The sequence below is a fragment of the Ptychodera flava genome, chromosome 22, assembly GCF_041260155.1.
Source record: "Ptychodera flava strain L36383 chromosome 22, AS_Pfla_20210202, whole genome shotgun sequence".
NCBI classification, from domain to species: domain Eukaryota; kingdom Metazoa; phylum Hemichordata; class Enteropneusta; family Ptychoderidae; genus Ptychodera; species Ptychodera flava.
The window spans coordinates 9,226,521-9,247,199 of NC_091949.1; the positions used below are offsets into that span (position 1 = coordinate 9,226,521).

Consider the following 20,679-nt stretch of genomic DNA (forward strand, 5'->3'; position numbering starts at 1 on the left):
AAAGGTTTCAAAATGAGTCCCTACAAGTGGTAGATAAAAAAAAAACATTATAGAAGTTTAAGTGTCTGAATATCTGCCCCCTTGACGCATTCTACTTTAAGTGAGGACTGCAACTTGATAAGTCATGATCACGGTGATCGTTCCTTTTGTAATTCTGAGTTTTGTTGACTTTTCAATCTACTGCACAAACTGAACTGACTTGTACTCTCGTCTTTAGCAGAAGTTTCATGGACGCATTGTGCTACAAAACTTGTATGTGACTTTGTGAGTACATGATAACTGTAAGCGGTGCACTGAAGCTGATCGAGACATGTACAAACAATAATGATAATCATGAGATTTTAGTTTATTCCACAAAGTCCAACAAAATGCGCTCGTGTTTGTGAATACCAATTGTTGCAAGCCTTTTGATTGCGACTAAGCCAGGTGTGTTCTTCTTATATTGTATTAATGCGAGTTGCAAGGGGCACTAATAATTCCGTCAATGTGAAGGGAAAATTGACAGATGCCTGCAGAAATGGTGCTCATGTATTTAGGCAATGAGAAACGTAGTGGTTCGAGCTATCTTACTATACAAAAATAAAATCGACAATTTTGATGCCCAATTGCGAAGGACAACAATAGTGAATCATGTCTTCGCTCATTTACAGATGGAGCTTATACACTTTATCAGCCTATTGTTAACACGGCTTGTTATGGAGACAGGTCATTTTCTACAAGTGCTCCAAGGTTGTGGAACAGGCTGCCTATTTTACTCCGTTGCAGTGAGAATTTTAATATTTTTAAATCAAACCTTAAAACTTTTTTATTCACCGAATGACTTTTTATATCATACATTTTAAATGCCTTTTCACTTTTTATCAAGTTATGTACAGCCCTTTTAGATGTGTTTACATGGAAAGCGTTTTTTCAAGAAATAAATATTATTATTATTATTATTATATCGCAATCACCTGAATATTTACTTCGGACGTAAGCTGATCAAGTCAAGGAAAGGTGTCAAATTTAATTTGAACAAGATATTTTTCAAGGTCCTTCGTCGACCCTTATTGAAGACCCAACAGACCAGTTGTGCGATCACGTGACAAGTCACCTGACAAACTTGCCTGAAGGTTCGATTTTATTATGACTTACCTTTCCAATTTTAGTAATATTCGTAATTTCTCAGGCAGATGATTTCTTTGAATAGCAGCACGTTACATCCTTATCAATTCCTCATCCTCAGTTTCTTCTGTATGCCATCAGTTTTTTCTGTATGCCATTTGTAACTCTCAGCGCAACTTTAATATCACGTGATTTTTTAAGATACTAGCATATTCTGAATCTTCAACGTCTGGAATTTACCCATGAAGCTGAAGATGAATTCTGCACTTTAACGCATAAGAAAGTAAGATTTGAACATATAAAGGGAAAATGTTGTTATGATTTTAAGAGCAAGATAGCAAGAGAGACAGATACAAAACGAGAGACAGACAGAGAGACAAACAGACAGACGGAGACGTACACGTACATATGATAGACACGTAGAGACAAAAGAAGCGATTTACCAGGAAAAAATTACATCAATATGACACAAATATAGATCTAAAGTTTCACTTATTTCTTTCCCCTTCAACTAGTTTTTGTCATATTTTGAAACATACGTTGACTCTCAATAGTGGAATTCATGAATTCATGAAACAATGGATAAAATTTGTCATGTAAAAAATTGTAATGTGAAAGTTGTGCAATGCAAAATTAAACATACCAGCAGTATACCAAAATTTACAAATAGAAGCCAAGTTGTTGACTAATATTGAGATATGTAACATGTATGAACTTCCAAAATTGGAAGGAGAAAAATTGAATGGTACAACATATGTTCGGTCTCTTGATTAAATTCTTGTCGCATGACTGCTTAGGAGTGACGTCATCGACTGTAATTTGAAAACGCTCAAAATTAAGTAAATGCCTCGAAGTTGTTCACGTGACAGGTCACCTGACCAAAGCTTTACGAAGCCTACATAAAAAGGACTCAACTTTTAAAAACACTTTACACCGCTGTTCGGCCGTGATCTGGAGACGATGAAGTTATTGGTGGTCGCCCTCTTTGGGCTCATAGGCTTATCAAGGGTAAGGTTTATTTCTTTTCGGCTTTAACAATAAGTCAGTCAGCTGTCGTTCGTAATCTTTTTTTGAAAATGCGCAATAATTCCCACACGATCGTGAAGTCTGTTTCGAATATGTAGCTCATGACAATTGCGTAGGGTTTTTGCTGAAGATAATGCATTTTCAGTGTTTTCTCTGCATGTTCACTGAAGGGGCAATTTCTGCCCCATTCATCAAAATTAGGAGGCAGACTTGACATTTTAGGGGCAGAAACATCAGCAAATTCACAGGTCACTACACTATGTACTTGGGTCACCATGGGCGTATTTGCTTACTGTGTTTTGTGAGCGATTTTGGCGCTGTCAGTAACTTTTAAAGGGCACGAGAAGATGGCTCGAAATGCGCAATCGCGCAGTCGAGAAAAAACCTGTATTTTCCGTGTATAATTTGTGAAATGATTCAAGCTTTTCTACTGTCTTTGTAGGCAGTCTTCCAAGACGAGGGAGTCTGCGAAAGAGAGTACATCCCTGAACTTGATGACTACCGAACAGGTAAGTTGCAACCGAGTCTCTCCTTTGCACCCTTAACTGCTTATGGTCACATTTGTCTTGCATTGTCTACGTGTCCATTGACGCCGCGTCGAGTGAAAAGCATTAAAGTATTGTAAAATATGCATTTAGTCGATTTATGCCACCAGTTCCCATAAACTATAATTAGTTTGTATACATTCTCAGATCAAAGACAAAATTCGAAATTTCCATGTATATTTGTGGGGTGTGTGTATAGACATGCACGCACACATATTTAAGACTGCCTTTTTGTGTATGTTTGTTTATTTAAAGGTAGTATGCGCCTCGAAAATGAAAGATTTCAACTTTTGCTCAAATTTTCCTCAATCAAACTTTCACTCTCGCTCTCGCCAAATGAAGAATAAAAATAACAAGTCACCGTGCACATTTTGGTACTAGAGAAACAAATAACTAAAAATATTAATCGCCATCCCTCTGTTAACTCTGTGGAGAAAAATAAAAATTTCGAAAAAATGAGACGGTGTAAATGTTTCTCACTACAACAGTTTTCACGAGTGGTAGACCAGAAGAGAATATTAAAAGTTTGAGAGTCCGAATATCTGTCCCAGCCGTGCATTCTACCTCAATATATATATATATATATATATATATATATATATATATATATATATATATATATATATATATATATATATATATATATGTATATACATATACATATACATATACATATGTGTGTGTGTGTGTGTGTGTGTGTGTGTCTATGTGTGTGTGTGTTTATATGTACGTTTACATTTTATAACATTCAGAAAAAAGTGTGTGTCCCATATATTCCACTGTATAGTACTTTAAGGACGATGTATATTATTGTTGTATTAAAACACTTCTTTTAAACCCTGACCCTCACTTACAGTGATTCACCCCCCCCTCCCACCCCTCCTGAGAACGAAAGAAAATTACGTGGTATTAATTGAACGTTTGTTATTTTTTCAGTTTGCAGATATGACTTTGAAATCGATCACGACTACTGTATGACGTACAACGGCAATACCATTGTCAGTGACTGTGACGATGAGAATGGTAACCCGGTCAGGTGCGTTGCGTGCTACATAGACGATCCGGAGTGTGCAGGTACTGATAGAGCCATAGATTTCGGTAAGTGAGCGCCTAGCCATGGCCTTGAAGGTTACTTTCGTTTGTACACTGTATAACGTAAGACCCTTTTACCATTATGAATAGCGTGATATTATTTTCCTATATTTCGACCTGTAATGCAAACAGTGACAGTCATCATCTCTCTACACAATAAAGTTGTTCACTTCTTTTTTCTTTCGAGGATAGGAAGGCAATTCTTTTTATATTTGTGGGTATGGAACGCAATATTTATCATAAATGGTTTGTTGAATTCCATTGCATTGCATTGCCCGATGGGCAACCAGAGCCCAGGTTGTGGGCAGGGAGTGGTGTCGGGTCGCTTGCGGGGTTCTTCCAATGGGAAGGGAGAGAACGTGAGACAAGGAGGGGATAATAAGGAGTTTTCTTTTTGGAGAGGGGAAGCAGTAGGTCTACTTGAGAGGCAAGGGAGATAGGGATATTAACAGGTAGAAGGTGATTTTTAAGATCGTAGCATGAGGGTAGTTACATGCAGCTTTCACTACCCTCTCCAAAATTTATATTTCGTCAGAATATGTTAAGTTAATCAGCACATTCACGCTTTAAAACACTGCTCGTTACAATTCTAAAAATTGGTCCGGATGTTACCTCTGTAAAAATTACACAAACACAAACATTTCTGGCACTGTACCTCCAAAATATCTCGCAATAATCCTGCGGTAATGGTATTATGGGTGTCATGGTAAAATTCAACTCTCGTGGCAGAGTTTGGCGAAATTCGCAAGAAACACAGTGTTGACTTTACAAATAATACAAATAACGATTTCTGACATTGTGTTCCAGAATGCGTCACGCTGGCATGCGATGGTCACCAACGTCGAGTTATCACGGTCAATGGACGGATCCCAGGACCTTCTATTAGAGTAAGTATTTATCCTATCCTCACACCACGATCAAATACTTTACATTATTTTGCCAGGATAAATAGGACTTCCATTTGTTTCATTACGAGAATTGCAAGTTTTATAAACTTAATCATCTACAATGAAAATGACCCGTCGGTTGCCGTTCTAAATGCAGAGACGACAATTTTGTCTGACCGTACCAATTGACAGTCATCTTTGTGTCAATGTCCAGGTCAAATATGGCAGCATTGTACGCGTCACAATGCACAACTCTATGATGTCAGACGCCACCACCATACATTGGCACGGAATCTACCAGATGAGAACACCATGGATGGATGGTGTCCCATACATCTCGCAGTGTCCGGTCCCTCCAGGTGGCAAATTTGTCTACTCATTTGCTGCTATGCCTCCAGGTTGGTAATAATTTTACTTTATATGCTGCACGAGTTAACATTTCAAGAATTTTTGGACATTTGAACTGGCAAGAAGACACAGCACATGAACACAACTGAACTCATTTAGGAGAAATGGATCTTTAAATCGTTAAATTTTATCAAAAGTGTCAAATGCTCTACAAATGAAAGATGCAAAATTACAAAGTAGTCACGAAAACAAGTGTTTGCAAAAAAAAGAGAAGTGGATGAGCCTTAATTAGCCGATTAAACCAACATACTGTACTATTCAATTATCCCAAATTAGTTCCAATAATGTTAGCGTATACATAGTGCACCGTCAAACAAAGTGGGAAAATTGTCCTTCCAACATTGGTTAAAAACCCGGAAGAGTAACAAATACACAGAATTTTGTAATATTTTCAAAATAAAGATACTATTAAGTACAATACAACCATGCATGACGGAGGCCTTTTTAATGTGGTATGGTTAATGAGGAGCGACAATTTATGGTCCACTGTATGCAAAAAAAAAAACCTTCCAATTTACTATTCTCAATTTAATTTTACAACATTTCTCTCGACTTTCAGTTTAACTTTTCTGTAGTCTCATTCTACATTGTATTCTGAATTCAATTTTACAACTCACTATTTCTCTCGGGTTTCCGTTTTACTATTCTACATCGATAGAGGTCGCTCTAACATGAATTCCAATTACGCAAATTCTCCACGATTGAATTTTTTATGCGCAAACATTCTGTCATCAGAACCCAACCGTCATGCAAGTGTTACATGGCATTTCGAAAAGAAAAATGGAAATTTGTTATGTTAAATCGTAAATGAAATTTAGAAGAATGGAATGGAGTCAACGAAGAGAACGAAATTGAATGTGGAAATAATACTAACTATGTATTACATACTATGTATAACTGTATTCCAGGTTCCACGTGATAAAAAAAACAGTATCCATTATACGTAGCAGGAGCAACGGGCTTTCAGCCAGTCATATCCCCCATAAGAATAAAAAGTCTACAAATCAAAAAACAAAAACAAAACAAAACAAAACAGCAAAAGCATAAAAAACAGCGAACGCTAAAACACCCAGACAACTTAGTCTAGAAAAATATCCATTAAAATCACTTTATAACACAGTAAAATAAAGATAGGCATATGATAAAAAAACTTCGTGTCCAGGCAACACAATGGATTAAATATCGTAAATATTGTAAAATTTGCTCTGTGCTGGAGAAACATGGAAGTTCTCTCGTGTATTCGCTACCTTTGTCGATTTTATTTGCCTTAACGTCGCTGCATTGATGCCGTGATCCACGTGGCATTTTCGGAAGCTATAAACTGGCGCCTGTGTCGTGTACACTTTCCCGAGGGACGATCGCATCTCCATCAGGAGCGAAACCACGCGTGGCATTGTATGCTTCAGAGATCCATATCTCGCCACTACCTAATGTGTCAAGCTCCATTCTACTTGTACTGCTTATTTGTTGTTGTATCAAAAAGTAACTCAACACAAACTGGTGTTTAAACTACAGGTACTTTCTGGTATCACTCCCACACCGGCGTTCAATTCAGCGAAGGTATGTCCGGGCCAATTGTCATCTATGAAGAAGACGAACCCAACCAAAAGTACTACGACTTCAACCTGATCGACCTGCACGACGAACGTCATTTGCCCGAATATGACCAGTTCATCATGTTTTTAGCTGACTGGCAACACGAAGAATCCCATCACATGTTTGAGAAACTCTTCAAAGCTGGTGGCTGGTTTGAAGATGGGGTGAGATTCGAAGGAGAGCGTACCTTCGACGGTGTTGAGATCAGTCCGATTCCATACAAGTCCGGTTTGGTGAACGGCCGCGGCCGTTACGACGTCCATGATCCCAAGGCCCGTACTCCGTACTTTGGCTATGCCGTGAAACCAGGCCACAGATACCGTTTCCGAGCCATTGGTGGTATGATGGTTTTCTCATACCGTATCTCAGTTGATGACCACAAACTGAAGGTGATTACATCCGATGGTTTCGATGTCAATCCTAGAGACGTTGATTACATCATAGTGTCTGCAGGTGAAAGATACGACTTTGTGCTGACGACCAAAACCAACCCCGAACATCCTGAATACCAAGTGCGAGCCGACACAATGCGATTTGACGAGGTCAACAAACGTCCATTTAACGACACAAATGCAGCCGTTCTCAGATATGGTGATGAAAGTGGCACTTTCCTAACCGACACTCTACCACCAGACATCTGGCGTCATTGTAACAAGGAGACCGCACCCTGCTGGACATTGAATTGCCCATTCGAGCACTATCCTTTCTGGTCCGGCACCAAATGTATCCATCTCGACGACTTAACTCGTTCTGCACGAGAATTGGCCCTCGACCCAACACCAGCCCACGTCTCAAAGGAAGCCCAGCACTTCATGAACTTCGTCTTCGGTGGGAAAGGTGGGTTTGCCTTGGGAAAGGCAAAGCCTGGTATGAAACCAGCTCCGGTATGCAATGGTAAAGCTTTCGTCTCCCCCTCACAGCTGTCAATCCACGATTTCGACCCCAGCGCTGCATTTGTCAAGTGTGACCCGGTATGCGATGATCCTGATCACCACAACGTCTGCAGATGCACCAACTTTCTTACATTCGAAGAAGAACACTACCAGCTTGTCTTCACCAGCGTTGGTTCTGGTGGGTCCCACAACGGTTCCATCCACCCAATTCACATCCACGGACACAGTCTGTTGGTGACAAGAATGGGATATCCAGAACAGGACGAAGAGGGCCAGTATGTCCGTGCTAACCAGGATCTCTGCTGCCCATGCCCAGAAGATGAAAGTCAGTGCTGTGGTCTTGACACGTAGGTAGACACTAAGAATATATATATGAAGAGAGAGAGAGAGAGAGAGAGAGAGAGAGAGAGAGAGAGAGAGAGAGAGAGAGAGAGAGAGAGAGAGAGAAGAAGAAGAAGAAGAAGAAGAAGAGAGAAGTATATACGCTCTCCATATCCTACTAAATAATATTTCAATGTTCATCAGAGATCTTTCCCCTTTCGCAATAAACCCATATTTTCAGTCATATACTCCCAGCCATTGAAGTAATTGAAATCAGGACAGTTTTCACCATGAAATTAATGTGGAAATCATTACCCAAAATTTCCCCATTGAGTTACGATAGGGTTTGCGGTTATTTTGAATTTAAAATAGGAAAGTCCACCATTTCACAAATAATCGGAATCGGGTGAAAATACTCAAAAAGTACATTTCTAGGAAATTATTACATAGGTACAGTAGTATACTGCTTGTACTGGACAATGTGAAGTACTTACCGCCTTTAAATACAATAGATGCCGGCCCAACAAGCCAAGAACTATTCTGTACACATGCGTGCAATTGTCATTTACAGTGTCCTAGTGCCATGCAACAAGCCACGCTGGAGGAACGACACCTGGAACGAAGATCCCGACTCCATTCCACAGAATCTGTTCAACCCGCCGAGAAAGGACACCGTTCTACTGCCCTCTGGGGGCTACGTCGTAGCACGTCTCACGACTGACAATCCGGGTAGGTGATCCTTATTAGTTGGTCCAAACAAGTTATAACGTAACATCTGTCACGTTCGATTCTAAAATCGGATGTTGAATTGACAAGTGAGACATTCACACCGAGGGACACATGGTATCAGAACAGCAGGGCTTACATGTAAGCTTATGACTCTTCACTGGTAAAGTAGGGATAGTTTGTTTGACATGCGCAGTTCGCTGCATCAATAGTACTGGCAGAGATATCCTATATGTCTTAAAACATACGCATTTTCAGAAATTTAACAACTTTATCAGGAGATACGCGATGCCATGAAAAGTTGGTCACAGGAGTGTAAAATATTTGTTTGCAGGTTGGTGGTTCTTGCACTGTCACATTGAACACCATTTGTTGGGTGGTATGGCAATCTTACTCAATGTCAAGCCTAACGAACAGCCCAGTACACCCATGGAGTTCCCCGGATGTGGCGACTTCGACTGGGACGAAAGTGATTTCTTCGATAAATATAATAAACAAGGTAATGTCTTATCGATTTTCCTTCTCGGTAACCAGTCACCAGAATGATTTGAAATAAGGCTGTTCACAGTTTACGTTCTCTCATTAATATGCAAAAATAAATATTTATCCGCATTTTTAGATTACGCTTTTGAAAATTACTCATGCAAAAACGACGAAAACACATCATAGTAGGCGACTACTAGTGTAACAATGAATACTAAAAGGCATATTCACGACTCAGAGTACAAGCTGCAAAAACGGCAATGTATGCAGCATTGATAAAATTTGTCCGCATGTCCGATATCGCGCGCGTACAGCTATATTTAGTAACAAATCTGTAACCGAGAAGAGCGCTATTGGATTTGCAGGTTCCAATAGGAGTTATTATATGCTTTTCATAATTATTATCATAACCAGAATTATTTTTGTAATGTGAGTGGATAACAATGCATGTCTGAGAATTGTTTTGGGTACGTAGAATGCACCTCGAGGACAGATAGTCAGACTCTCAAATTTCTACAATTCTTTTCTGATCTACCACTTGTAGGGACTCATTTTACAGCTCTTTGAGAAAGAAAAACTTTCACTGGCTTAGTTTTTCGAAAATCCATGATTTAATTTTTCCCCATAGAGTTAACACAGGAATGGCGACCATTTTCAATTTCAAATATCGCAAAATGTTGGGCAATTTGTTTCGCTTGTTCCCAATTTTGCACGCCGCAGCTGACCCCCAATTTTTATTGTTGATTTGATGAGAGAATGGTAGGAAGTTTCATTCAGGAAAGTTTGAGCAAAAGTGTAAGTCTTTCAATTTCGAGGTTCGTACTTCCTTGGATGGTCAATTGTAAATTTGGAGAATATTAATTACCCGAGTTTGTCATTGTGTCTTGCCAAATGAACACACTGTCCAAGATGAAGAAGCTAATTAATAATAATCATTTGTCAATTTTCAAGATTGATTATTGTTCACAATAAAATGGATCAATTTCAAGAACTATTCTTGTCATTACAATACACCTTTAGAGACTGCAGCTGTGCCATTCACTTTTATATATGCTCGGTTCACACTCAGTCACCTTGCAAAAGACTGTGATAAGATAACAAGAATTTTGAACCGCGTTCACGCTGTATTTGTTAAAATATTTGTTTTGGTTTTTTTTTGAATATTTGTATTTGTTAAAATGATGACCATTGTGAGATTCGGTTTGCTTGTTATAAATACCCGTCTTATCTACGTCAGTGGCACTATCTTAGAATTTTAATCAGGAAAATTAACATCATTTGCTGCTTACAGAGAGTGACAACCGAACTGATTGGAGACCTTAGGCTTGTCGTAACTAATATCCATATCTTTTCCTCTAGAGCCCACCCTGGTCAACGTTGCTTTGAACGAACCGGCAGAGCTGAGTGCGGGAATTGATGCAGCGTTGGCTGTTGATGGCAATCCTGCCACTTGCTCCTTGTTGGACGCACAGGACAAATCGTGGTGGAAAGTGGACTTGGGCGAACCATTCAGGGTACACAGAGTTATATTGAAGCGACCGCGTAAGTCAGCCGTCAGTTCACTTTTATCAAATACAAGAATATAGTGTGTCGAGGACCGCTGGCAACGTGGTTTTGACCTTTTGCCTTCGACTTGGTCATGAAAATAATTATAAAACGACAAATTTGGCAGTCTATTTAGCTTATATCCCAACGCTACAAAATGCCCATAAATTTTACGTAGCAGAGCACAGATTTTATCATAATGATTACTGTAAAATAATCACTTAGTCTTTGAACGTGAATTTATTTGTCCTTTTGTTTTGAGCAGCAAATAGCTGGAGGAATGATCTACGCTGTGGTCCTGACTACCCTCTGTCCGACGGAAGACCAGCCGAATGTGACCCTAGCGGCATCTACCCATGTTGCTCACCGTACGGCTGGTGTGGAAACACTGCAGATCACTGCACATGTAGCGATTGTACTGACTACTGTAAGGGGTAGATCATTTCATCTATGGGTGGCAAAGGGGTTAAAAAGTACGCGGAGCTGGACACTGTTGAACATGGATTAACCCCAGAATTCATATGGACTACGGAACAAATAAAACTACGTCCACTGACAACCGTGCTTAAAAAGCTTGTATTCCACATGCGTTTACACACGTGTGTTTGTTTTTTGTATCGTAATCACGTGATCTCTGGGGCATTCTGAGTCTGCTTAACCATTTCAGAGCCGCTTTTGCAATGAAAACAGGCGAAAGTGAAAGAAAGTGCATTTCTGAAAAATTAGGGTGGGCAATTTTATGTCTAGTCATATTCACACTCCTCTAAAAACGCAATTCATGATAACTTCGATATTTCAGTGTAAGAAAATCATTGCGTCACTGCCGTTTTCTGCGGTAATCTAGCTTTGTATTTAAATGAGGTTTACCTATTTTAAGGTATCGGGAGGGTTACCCCAGTACATTTGTCACCCTGACATCATTGGGCTTGCGATAGGGTATGTGTTTGACAGGTAAATGTCCGACAGGGGGTGCCTACCCTAGAACCGACTTACAAGGCCACAAAATCTCCAATTTGCGATTCTTGTTCATATCATAGACCCTCGAGAAGTTTTTCTCGAGGGTCTATGTTCATATCAGGTGCCGCCAACTAAGCTGTTCGTGCAAAAAGGTGTTCGTGCGAAGTTTTTCAGCGGGCGGGCAAATTTCAAAACTAATCAGCGGGCGGGGAGAAAAAATCTATATTTACTGTGGGCGGGGAAGAAATTTCACTATTTTCAGTGGGCGGGGAGAAAGTTTTTGACAGCGGGCACCGGAAGATACGTAGAGGGAGGGGAAAGCGGCGTGGTTGATAGAACTTGAGGGGAGATTTAGCGCCTAACTTAGAGGGGAGCAATGTTCCAAGCTATACTGCCAGCTGCTCCCACGGTTGGGTTGCCTAGTAGGCATCTAGTTGGCAATGGGAAATTTCAGTAGTAGGGAGAGGGCAGAGGGGAGCTTGAAATGTTGTGGGGAGTGGGGAGCGGGCAGACTATAGATACTGGAGGGCAGCGGGCATCAAAATTCAGTGGGAGGGCATATTTTCCGTGTATGCCAGTGGGAGGGCAGTTACGAACAGCTCTACTTTCCCCTCCAAATTTTGGGTCAAGGTCAAAAATACGAAAAATCGGTATATCAGCCTTCAAAACATGTTTTGTGATGATTTTGCGAAATTCATGAAATTTACCAGTTGGCGGCACCTGTTATATGTAGGAATTCATCCCCGCATGAACTACATGTTGAGAATTTTAGTTCAGTAATAATGTAATCCCTCCCGGACCATAATGAACGAAACCAAACTTTACACGACATAATGGACGAGGTGAAGCCGAATACATCATGGAGTGCAAAGTTTGCTTGAGTCCATTGCTGGGCACGATGGGGGACATTGCTATAGTTTTGGCAATGCTCAAGAGTTTTGTAAGATGTAGAAAAAATATGGCGCCACAATCAGTAATATTCGGGGAATGACGTCACAAAGTCGACTGGTATTGGCAAGACTAGAATATACTTAAAAATATTGAACTGAGGAAAAATATATAGATATATCAATGGAGCCCTTAAGTTTGTGAATGCAGTGGATGTCCTGTTTGGTATCGTGATTGCGTTTCACTCGCTAGTCGGGCAAACATAAACCAACTGTCGCGTGAGACTTGAAATTGAAATAATTGACTGAGACTGAAAAATACAAGGACCACTACTATGATGGAATACAATTTTATAATTCCATCGGAGCTTATTAGTATTCACCAACGACATTTAACATAGCAGCAACAGCAGCAGCAGCAGCTGCAACAACAACAACAACAACAACAACAACAACAACAACAACAACAACAACAACAACAACAACAACAACAACATTCGCTGTACAAAGCAATGCAAAACAAGGACTGACTTTAACATAAGTAAGATTTGCTCAGTGTTCTTCAAATGTACCAAAAGTAATATTTTGCGTCTACGTATTTCGTAGCTTCGACCATGAAATGGAGGGCAGATCTTCGCTGCGGGCCTGACTACCCCGCCGATGATGGATCACCTGCTCAGTGCAATCCCAATGGAGAATTCCCCTGTTGTTCACCGTACGCCTGGTGCGGTAACACCGATGACCATTGCGCCTGCGACGATTGTGCCGACTACGAAGGTAGGTCTACAAAGAATTCGAAGCGAGGTATAATAATATAGTCTTGGGCCTATATAGGTTTAAGAGCCAAGTAGTGCAGGAAAACTGTAGCTGATAGCTCATAGCTAAATTTCAATGAGGAAAGTCTGGGCAAAAGTTTATCTTTTAATTTTGAGGTGCGTACCACCTTAAAGGGGCAGTATTCAATCCTTGGTTCTCGCATTAGTGGTTGTTAACATTGACTGTTTATTTGATTGTAGTTATCTGTTCTCCTTTCAAATTTGTGCACCGTTATCAATTTGATAAGAGAGGAAACCGATCAAAAACCTGCCCCTTTAAAGATATTCAACTCAACGTGTGCAGAAAGTATTCAAACTACGGCATATAAAACAGATTAAGCGATCTGTCGGTATAAATCCAAAATTATTCTTCCATTGGTTGTTCCATGTTTTTAGCTTTCGACATAAAAACATGCCCAAAAACCGTCCTTGAAAATTATACCTGTCAAACGTCTTTTATTTCTTCCATGCTTTACATTCACTGACTAGGCGGCGGTCTTGTCGGAGCTGTTGTTAGAGTTGGCTCAGAGGACGAGATCGAAATCCACCATCAGTGCGGCGAAGTGCTGACATCGAGGACGCTCGAACTGGCCATCAACAACTGTCAACTGCATCAACCCCATCGTTGGTCGGTACGTCAGTATTCAGTCAGACCGTGGCAACCCCGTCACCATTTGCGAAGTCTCAGTTATGGGCGAAGGTGGGTACCGCCACACTGTAAAACGGTGACTGCGCTTTAAAGGGTCGATCACCAGATTTACGCTCTTTCTGCAGCAGACACATTTTAAAATCAGTATCTTTGCGCTACATTTTTGTTGTTTTGACTGCCCCTTACTAGGTCTAATGATCGACTCCTAGATCTAATTGTCGACCCCAAAGTGCCCCAAACATCATAAAATGCAACTGAAATGTATCATGCAAATCGCCCAGCTTTAATATATTCACATTTTATTCTCATTTGAATGTGCTTTCTTCCAAATTGCGGGCTACGTTTCCGACTTGCAGGTCAAAGTGACGTTTGCATTAAGGGACTGGTCAGTTTCTTCGGCCTGGGGTGGATTCATAGGGGTCACCCTGCTTTTGACTTTGGTGATTGGGGGTCACCATGTTTTTGAAATGCTCAATGGGGGGTGGGCAGGTTAATTTCGACATGGACTCATACTTGCCTAAAATACATCGTGCCACCCACGAATTTCATCATTCTGTTGCATTTTTCGGATCGCTGTTCGGGCGCATAACTTTAATAATCGGACATATTTTTCAACATGCCCTTCGGGCGCGTGACTTTAATATATCAGGCATATATATCAGAGATGTCTATATGTTTAGTATTTTCGGCCTACCCTTCGGGCACGTAACTTTAATATATATGTGGCATATTATTGATATCCAGATGTTTAATATTTTCGGCGCGCCCTTCGTGGCGCGGTACTTCAATATATCAGAGATATATATCAGAGATATCTTGATGTTTGCAAATTGAAAGTCTGTTTTGCAAAGTGTACTAATCATTATAAAATCTGCAGTTCATATGAGAAGTATGACAAATTCCTGATACTTTTCTGTTTTCTATATAAGAATTCAGTATAAAAAAGCAACATGCACTAAATATAAAAATGACAAAATATTCCCCGTTCTCATCGCTGCAACTTTTTTTCCTTTGTGTCACAGGTTTCCTGTAAAAAAGTGCTATTTCTTCATGACTAAAATCATAGGTATCAAAAGGCAGATTTTGTCATTATTAGCTGGGCTTTCATGGTTTCAATGTTAAAAGAAAAGGTCCTCTCAGAAACTGCGCACATGGCAGATTTGGCTACAACTTATGGCTTCTCAGGAGATGCAATTGTACGGCCGGCAAGTCTAAACAACCATTACAGTTTTTGATTTACTGCTTTTCTTCTCTTTGATATTAAAGATTGACAGTCGTTTATTTACAACAGTTTTGGACATCTTGTTATCCATAGAAAGTGTGGAATACATTCACAGCTCATTCAAAACACCGTTACAGTATTCAAACTTAAAAATTTACACTTTGAAATGCCTATCATACAACTGACATGACAACGATTTCATTAAAAAACAGAGCGGCTCAATGTTTAAAATGTACCTCAAAATTCCACCTTTTTGGTTTACCTTTGTCGCGCGCAAGGGGGGTCACCTTGTTTTCGAAATTTGGAATGGGGGGGGGGTCAGCCACTTTTTGACGTTGGCAAAAAATAATCCACCCCCAGCCGAAGAAACTGACCAGTCCCTAAAACACTGACAGTAGAAGTTTCCCTTCTACTGTCTATGATTAAAACTACACCGCAGCCTTTACATGAGACATGAGCTCGTAGTTCGTGCTGTGGTTTGTTTAGTGTTCATTGGGTTTCTTGCGTTCAAGTCTGCCGTATCTCTACCCGATTCAACACAAATTGTTCAGTTTTAGGGTGAATGAAGCGATGTTGAATCTAAGAAATTGATGTCATTTCTGATTGTCCATGCAACTGAGTACCAGAGCATGTGCATTATATCAGTCAATTTCACAAACCCCTCCCTGTGGCAGAAACCAAATCTAAGCTACCCTACGATTATATCTCTTTCAGAAACAAGCGTAGATCAACCGACCTTTGATTCTGGATGTGGTACGCCCCACGACCTGATAGGCGATACTGGAAGCGTATCATCCATGGACTACGACGGTACTACGCTGTACGAGAACAACGAACGATGCGAGTTTCATATCAGTGCTGCTTCTGGTGACAAGGTACGTCCATAGCACTTTTTGCAGATCCCACCTCACAGCACAGCGTGATAATCGAACGTAAGTTTCAGGGGAAGTAGTGATACAAATTTATAAATGTGAGCTGGGATCCGCCAGCTTGCTTTTCAAAGAATCTTGCGGTACTTGGCTTCAGATCTACCTTTTACAGAAAGAAACCCAATAGCGAGTTTTCAATACCTAGAGTGATGTTCGTTCGATTTTCACATTCATAACTTGCCCCCAAAAAGAAAAAAAAAAACAACAAAAAAACTTAAAAAACAAATAGACACTTTGAAAGAAGAAGAAGAAGAACATATACAAGACAGGTACAGAGTTTTACGCACATTGTAGGTTTATGATAGCAAAGACACTCTAACAGCGCTTCGACCGACACCCAAACTTTTCTATCACGATATACATCCCTGAAACATACAATTATGCGATACTCAGTTGGAGAAACAATAGGTATGTTTGTAAGTATGCATTTGGAGGCTTGGCACCAAAAACTCACCAACGGACCCTAGAGAAACTAGAAAGAATCCTACACAACCGAACGAGACAAATTGAAAACCCTCCTCTGTCGAGTCAGTCTTCACAACAGATTTGGCCAATCGCCCGCACGATGTGTGATGTCATGACAGCACCGTTGCGATGTTCCAGAACAAAGGTTTCTCGGTGTAGACTGTCGACCTAACACTTGAGAGAATTAATAGCAATCATCAGACAGACGAAATTAAAACGCACCAAGTCCTATGGACGTCCACTTCTCGGATTTGGTATGACTCAGTCGATCTTTAGATGGCTTTTCAATAAAAATTCCTGCGTTGAGGCATCTTCTGCTTAAGTTAGCACGTACCATTTTGAGGTGGTACTAGTAGGGTCAATAGTTAAACCAGTAAGATTTGTTCTTGTATCGGCTTTTTGGAGACTAATACATGAGGTTTACTTTATCAACAGTTGAGAAGTCGCTCTTATAAAAACTTGTCATCTCTTTGATATGCTTGAATTTGTGGTTAATCCTGAAATCAGAATAAATTGTATTTTCATCACACTACACAGTCCGCTACTACTGCGCGATACTGCCAAGAGCCCTGTAAATTGTACTCCTCTGGGTGTGTATATATCTATATACACATACATACATACATACATACATACATACATACATACATACATACATACATACATACATACATACATACATACATACATACATACATACATACATACATACATACATACATACATACATACATACATACACACATACATACACACACACACACACACACACACACACACACACACATACATTCATACATACATACATACATACATACATACATACATACATACATACATACATACATACATACATACATACATACATACATACATACATACATACATACATACATACGCTTGCAATGTTTTATGCATTTGATACTGCCTTCGTTGTCAACAGCAAATCGTCCTCCATTTCGAGGCAATGGACTTGGAAGGTGGATATGACTATATCTGGGTGATAGGACCCCAAAAACAGAAAATCGCCAAGTTCACTGGGGAAAGTCCACCGGAACCACTCGAGACAGGATACAGAGACGTCTTCGTACGATTCACCAGTGATGACGAAGGCCAGGCTACAGGCTTCAAGATCAATTGGGAAGTTGTATAATTCAGGAAAGGTGAGTGGTAAGACTTTTGTTAGAGGAATAATGGTTGACGAATCAGTCCGGGTCGTAATGCTTTCAGTAACTGAAATTGATGCACCACGACGTTGGTTGTAAGCGTCACTTTAGAGCTTCTTTGCAAGATAACAAACGTGACGTTGCAAATATCGAATTCTATCTTCAGTGCACATTCTCTCCCTTGTTCTCTGTTTTTCCAAACTTACATAACTACATAATTATCATCATTATGCAATGGTCATCACCTGGAAATTTCCGTCAGGTTTTGATCGTTTCTTAAATTTAAGGTAGTATGCACCTCGAAGGTGAAAGACTTAAACTTTTGCTCTCACTTTCCTCAAGGAATCTTTAAATCATTTACTTTCAAAATCAAGAATAAAAATAGGGGGTCACCATGCAAATTTCGGTACCAGAGACACAAATTACCCAAGATTTACCGATATTCGAAATTCAAAATGGCCGCCATCCCTGTGTTAACTCTATGGAGAAAAATTAAAATTTTCGAATTTCGAAAAACTAAGCCGGTGAAAAGTTTTCTTTCACCAAGAGCTTTAAAATAAACCCCCACATGTAGTATATCAGAAGAGAATTGTAAAAGTTTGAGAGTCCGAATGTGTTTCCCCGAGATGCGTTCTACCTTAAACAAGATCACACCATGAGATAACCCGTTCTCATCGTTCTCATTCAAGTTGTTACCACTAATTAAAGGTATACAGTATTGAATCTAAATATGCCCATATATGGACAAAGGGGCGTGCCCTGTTAAATACCCATGTGAGGGCGCTGTTTTTAAAAAGCGGCCACCCGCTTAAAATCTGTGATTGGTTAGACTTTCTCTTTCCATGGTAACTGTGGCAAAATCGGAACAGGTGACAGTATACCTTAATTAAAGTCGTGACGATATCGTCTTCTCGTACGATCTTGAACCAACCTTCATACGCCTTGGCCACGTGAGGGATGCTTATAGAGATAACATTCACGAGAGACGGCGTCACAAGACATTCAAGCACATTGGGTCTCGGATGCAGGTTTCCAACTTTTGCAATCGTTAATCTGTCTCAAACTTGCTCTAACTCGTTTTGAAAAGCGTTGAGTTTCTTTCGTCCTTGTTTTTTTTTTAAATCGAAAATGAAGTCCCCCTCAGCTTGAATTCATTCATAAAATTTGGTGATTTTGAATTTCGAATACCGGGAATGAAAGGACCTCCTATCGCTCTTATGCAAATACTTCCGTAGTAGCCAATGCTTTAGACAAGTCGTTTGATTTTACAAGATGAGAATTTAATTTTTTCGAATTTAGAATCTTTGTCCTGTGCATAATTTCATTCTCCCATGTTACCATACGTTTAATTGTATGTTTGACTTTGATTTCAGAAAGACGTGTGCGCAAGCTCAGATGATGGTTCAGATGACGACGATGTTTCAGACAATATTCTCTTTTCACTTCTACGTCATCATATTCGCACTCTACTCTCGTATATGATGATGTTTTGGTTCTCGCGATTTAGCGTAGCTCTATCTTCATACAAAAATGTTTACTTCCCCCGAGAAAGAGAACAGACAGTCTCACCGTTGCACTCACTGAATCGCGGTATGCAGAACAGACAAAGCAAAGATCGGTCATGTTGAGTTATAGAATGAGAGACTTTTTTTGTTTTATCTGAGAAGTTGTCCAAGTTGTTCCGCGTACCGAAACATGTTGAATTATCAACCATCGGAGCTATACTCACACCCTGCGTAAGCGCAGAATCGATTTACGGTGACTATGTACCGTAAACTATGTCCATTTATTTCTACAAGCAAGGAAAAAGCTGCGATCTGATCATTGATAATTCAACAGTTGAGTGTATATGTTTCAGTGAGCACAATAACAAGAAAAGGTGCAGTGTTCAAGTGTAACAAAATAACCGAAATAATTTGTAAAAATTTGGAAGGATTATTTAGGAAAAGAACAAAATTACCGAAATAATTAATAAAAAATTTGTAAAGACTTGGAATGGATTATTTGGAAAAAGAACAAGGGTCACAAATTTCCGTCTAAATTATGTCACGAGTGCTGCCAGCGCTGTTACTTGAAACAAAACTATGTATAATTTTTTTAGAAAGACAACGTGTTTAAAAATGGTTACAGTTAAATTTCGTAAAGATTTTATGGTGCCGATATATTGAGAATAAAGGACACATATTTAAATACTCGATCCAGTAAAAATGAGATTAAATAGGCCTATTGGAAGACGACAAGTTTCTGAATTCGTATGTTACTTATATTGTATTTTGATAATTACTGGTAAACATTTGTGTGTTAAACATTCATTTAACCGATCTCAGTTGTTTCCTAGCAATTCTTGACACGACTGAAAGCCCGAATAGATTGTATAATGCAGGGGAGGAATAGTCAGCTTGGTTTTGTGATAAAATCCTCGTTTCAAAATGACCCGACTAACATGAACTCAGAGTGTTGAGTGTGAAGAGCAGTTGGGTTGCAATTTGCACACAGCGTCTGAGACAGATTATAGACAGAAGTAGGCCACTAAACCATACCCATTCGGGTATACTTTCGATGCATATCAGCGAAATGTAGTCATTCTGTACAATGTACAGATGTGTGCTTTGGGTGTATTTTATCGTGTTATGATTTGTAGTATAGCTTGCACATGTATCACTCTTTCTCTTCTCTTTCATTAAAGATTATCGAGCAGCACATAGTTGTCGTCTGTCGTTACTTTACACATTAGTCTTTACTATTGTGTGTCGCTTAATATTCATACCGTGTTCATGTGTCACGTGTATGTGTCGACTTTACTAACCAATGCTGTATCGCTTATTAAATGTCATGGTTGAAACCGAGTCATGAAAATACGTGAAAACAATGCACTAACTGGTGTTTCAAACTCTGAACAAATTTTAGACTCGCCTGAAAGGACAGAGATTCTAGGCGTATTTATTTTGCAGAACTGTTTTGAA

General features: G+C 39.7%; 1 protein-coding gene across 1 annotated transcript; it reads left to right on the forward strand.

The window, feature by feature from the left end:
- Positions 1-1,973: 1,973 nt before the first annotated feature.
- LOC139122624 (uncharacterized) lies at positions 1,974-20,416 on the forward strand. The gene is made up of 15 exons (XM_070688201.1): positions 1,974-2,112; positions 2,573-2,639; positions 3,612-3,773; positions 4,575-4,654; positions 4,869-5,052; positions 6,578-7,898; positions 8,444-8,601; positions 8,933-9,097; positions 10,441-10,623; positions 10,892-11,053; positions 13,077-13,247; positions 13,775-13,985; positions 15,871-16,031; positions 17,494-17,713; positions 19,090-20,416. The coding sequence occupies exons 1-13, from the start codon at positions 2,065-2,067 to the stop codon at positions 15,896-15,898; spliced, it is 2,940 nt and encodes a 979-aa protein (XP_070544302.1). The 5' UTR covers positions 1,974-2,064; the 3' UTR covers positions 15,899-16,031; positions 17,494-17,713; positions 19,090-20,416.
- Positions 20,417-20,679: the final 263 nt, after the last annotated feature.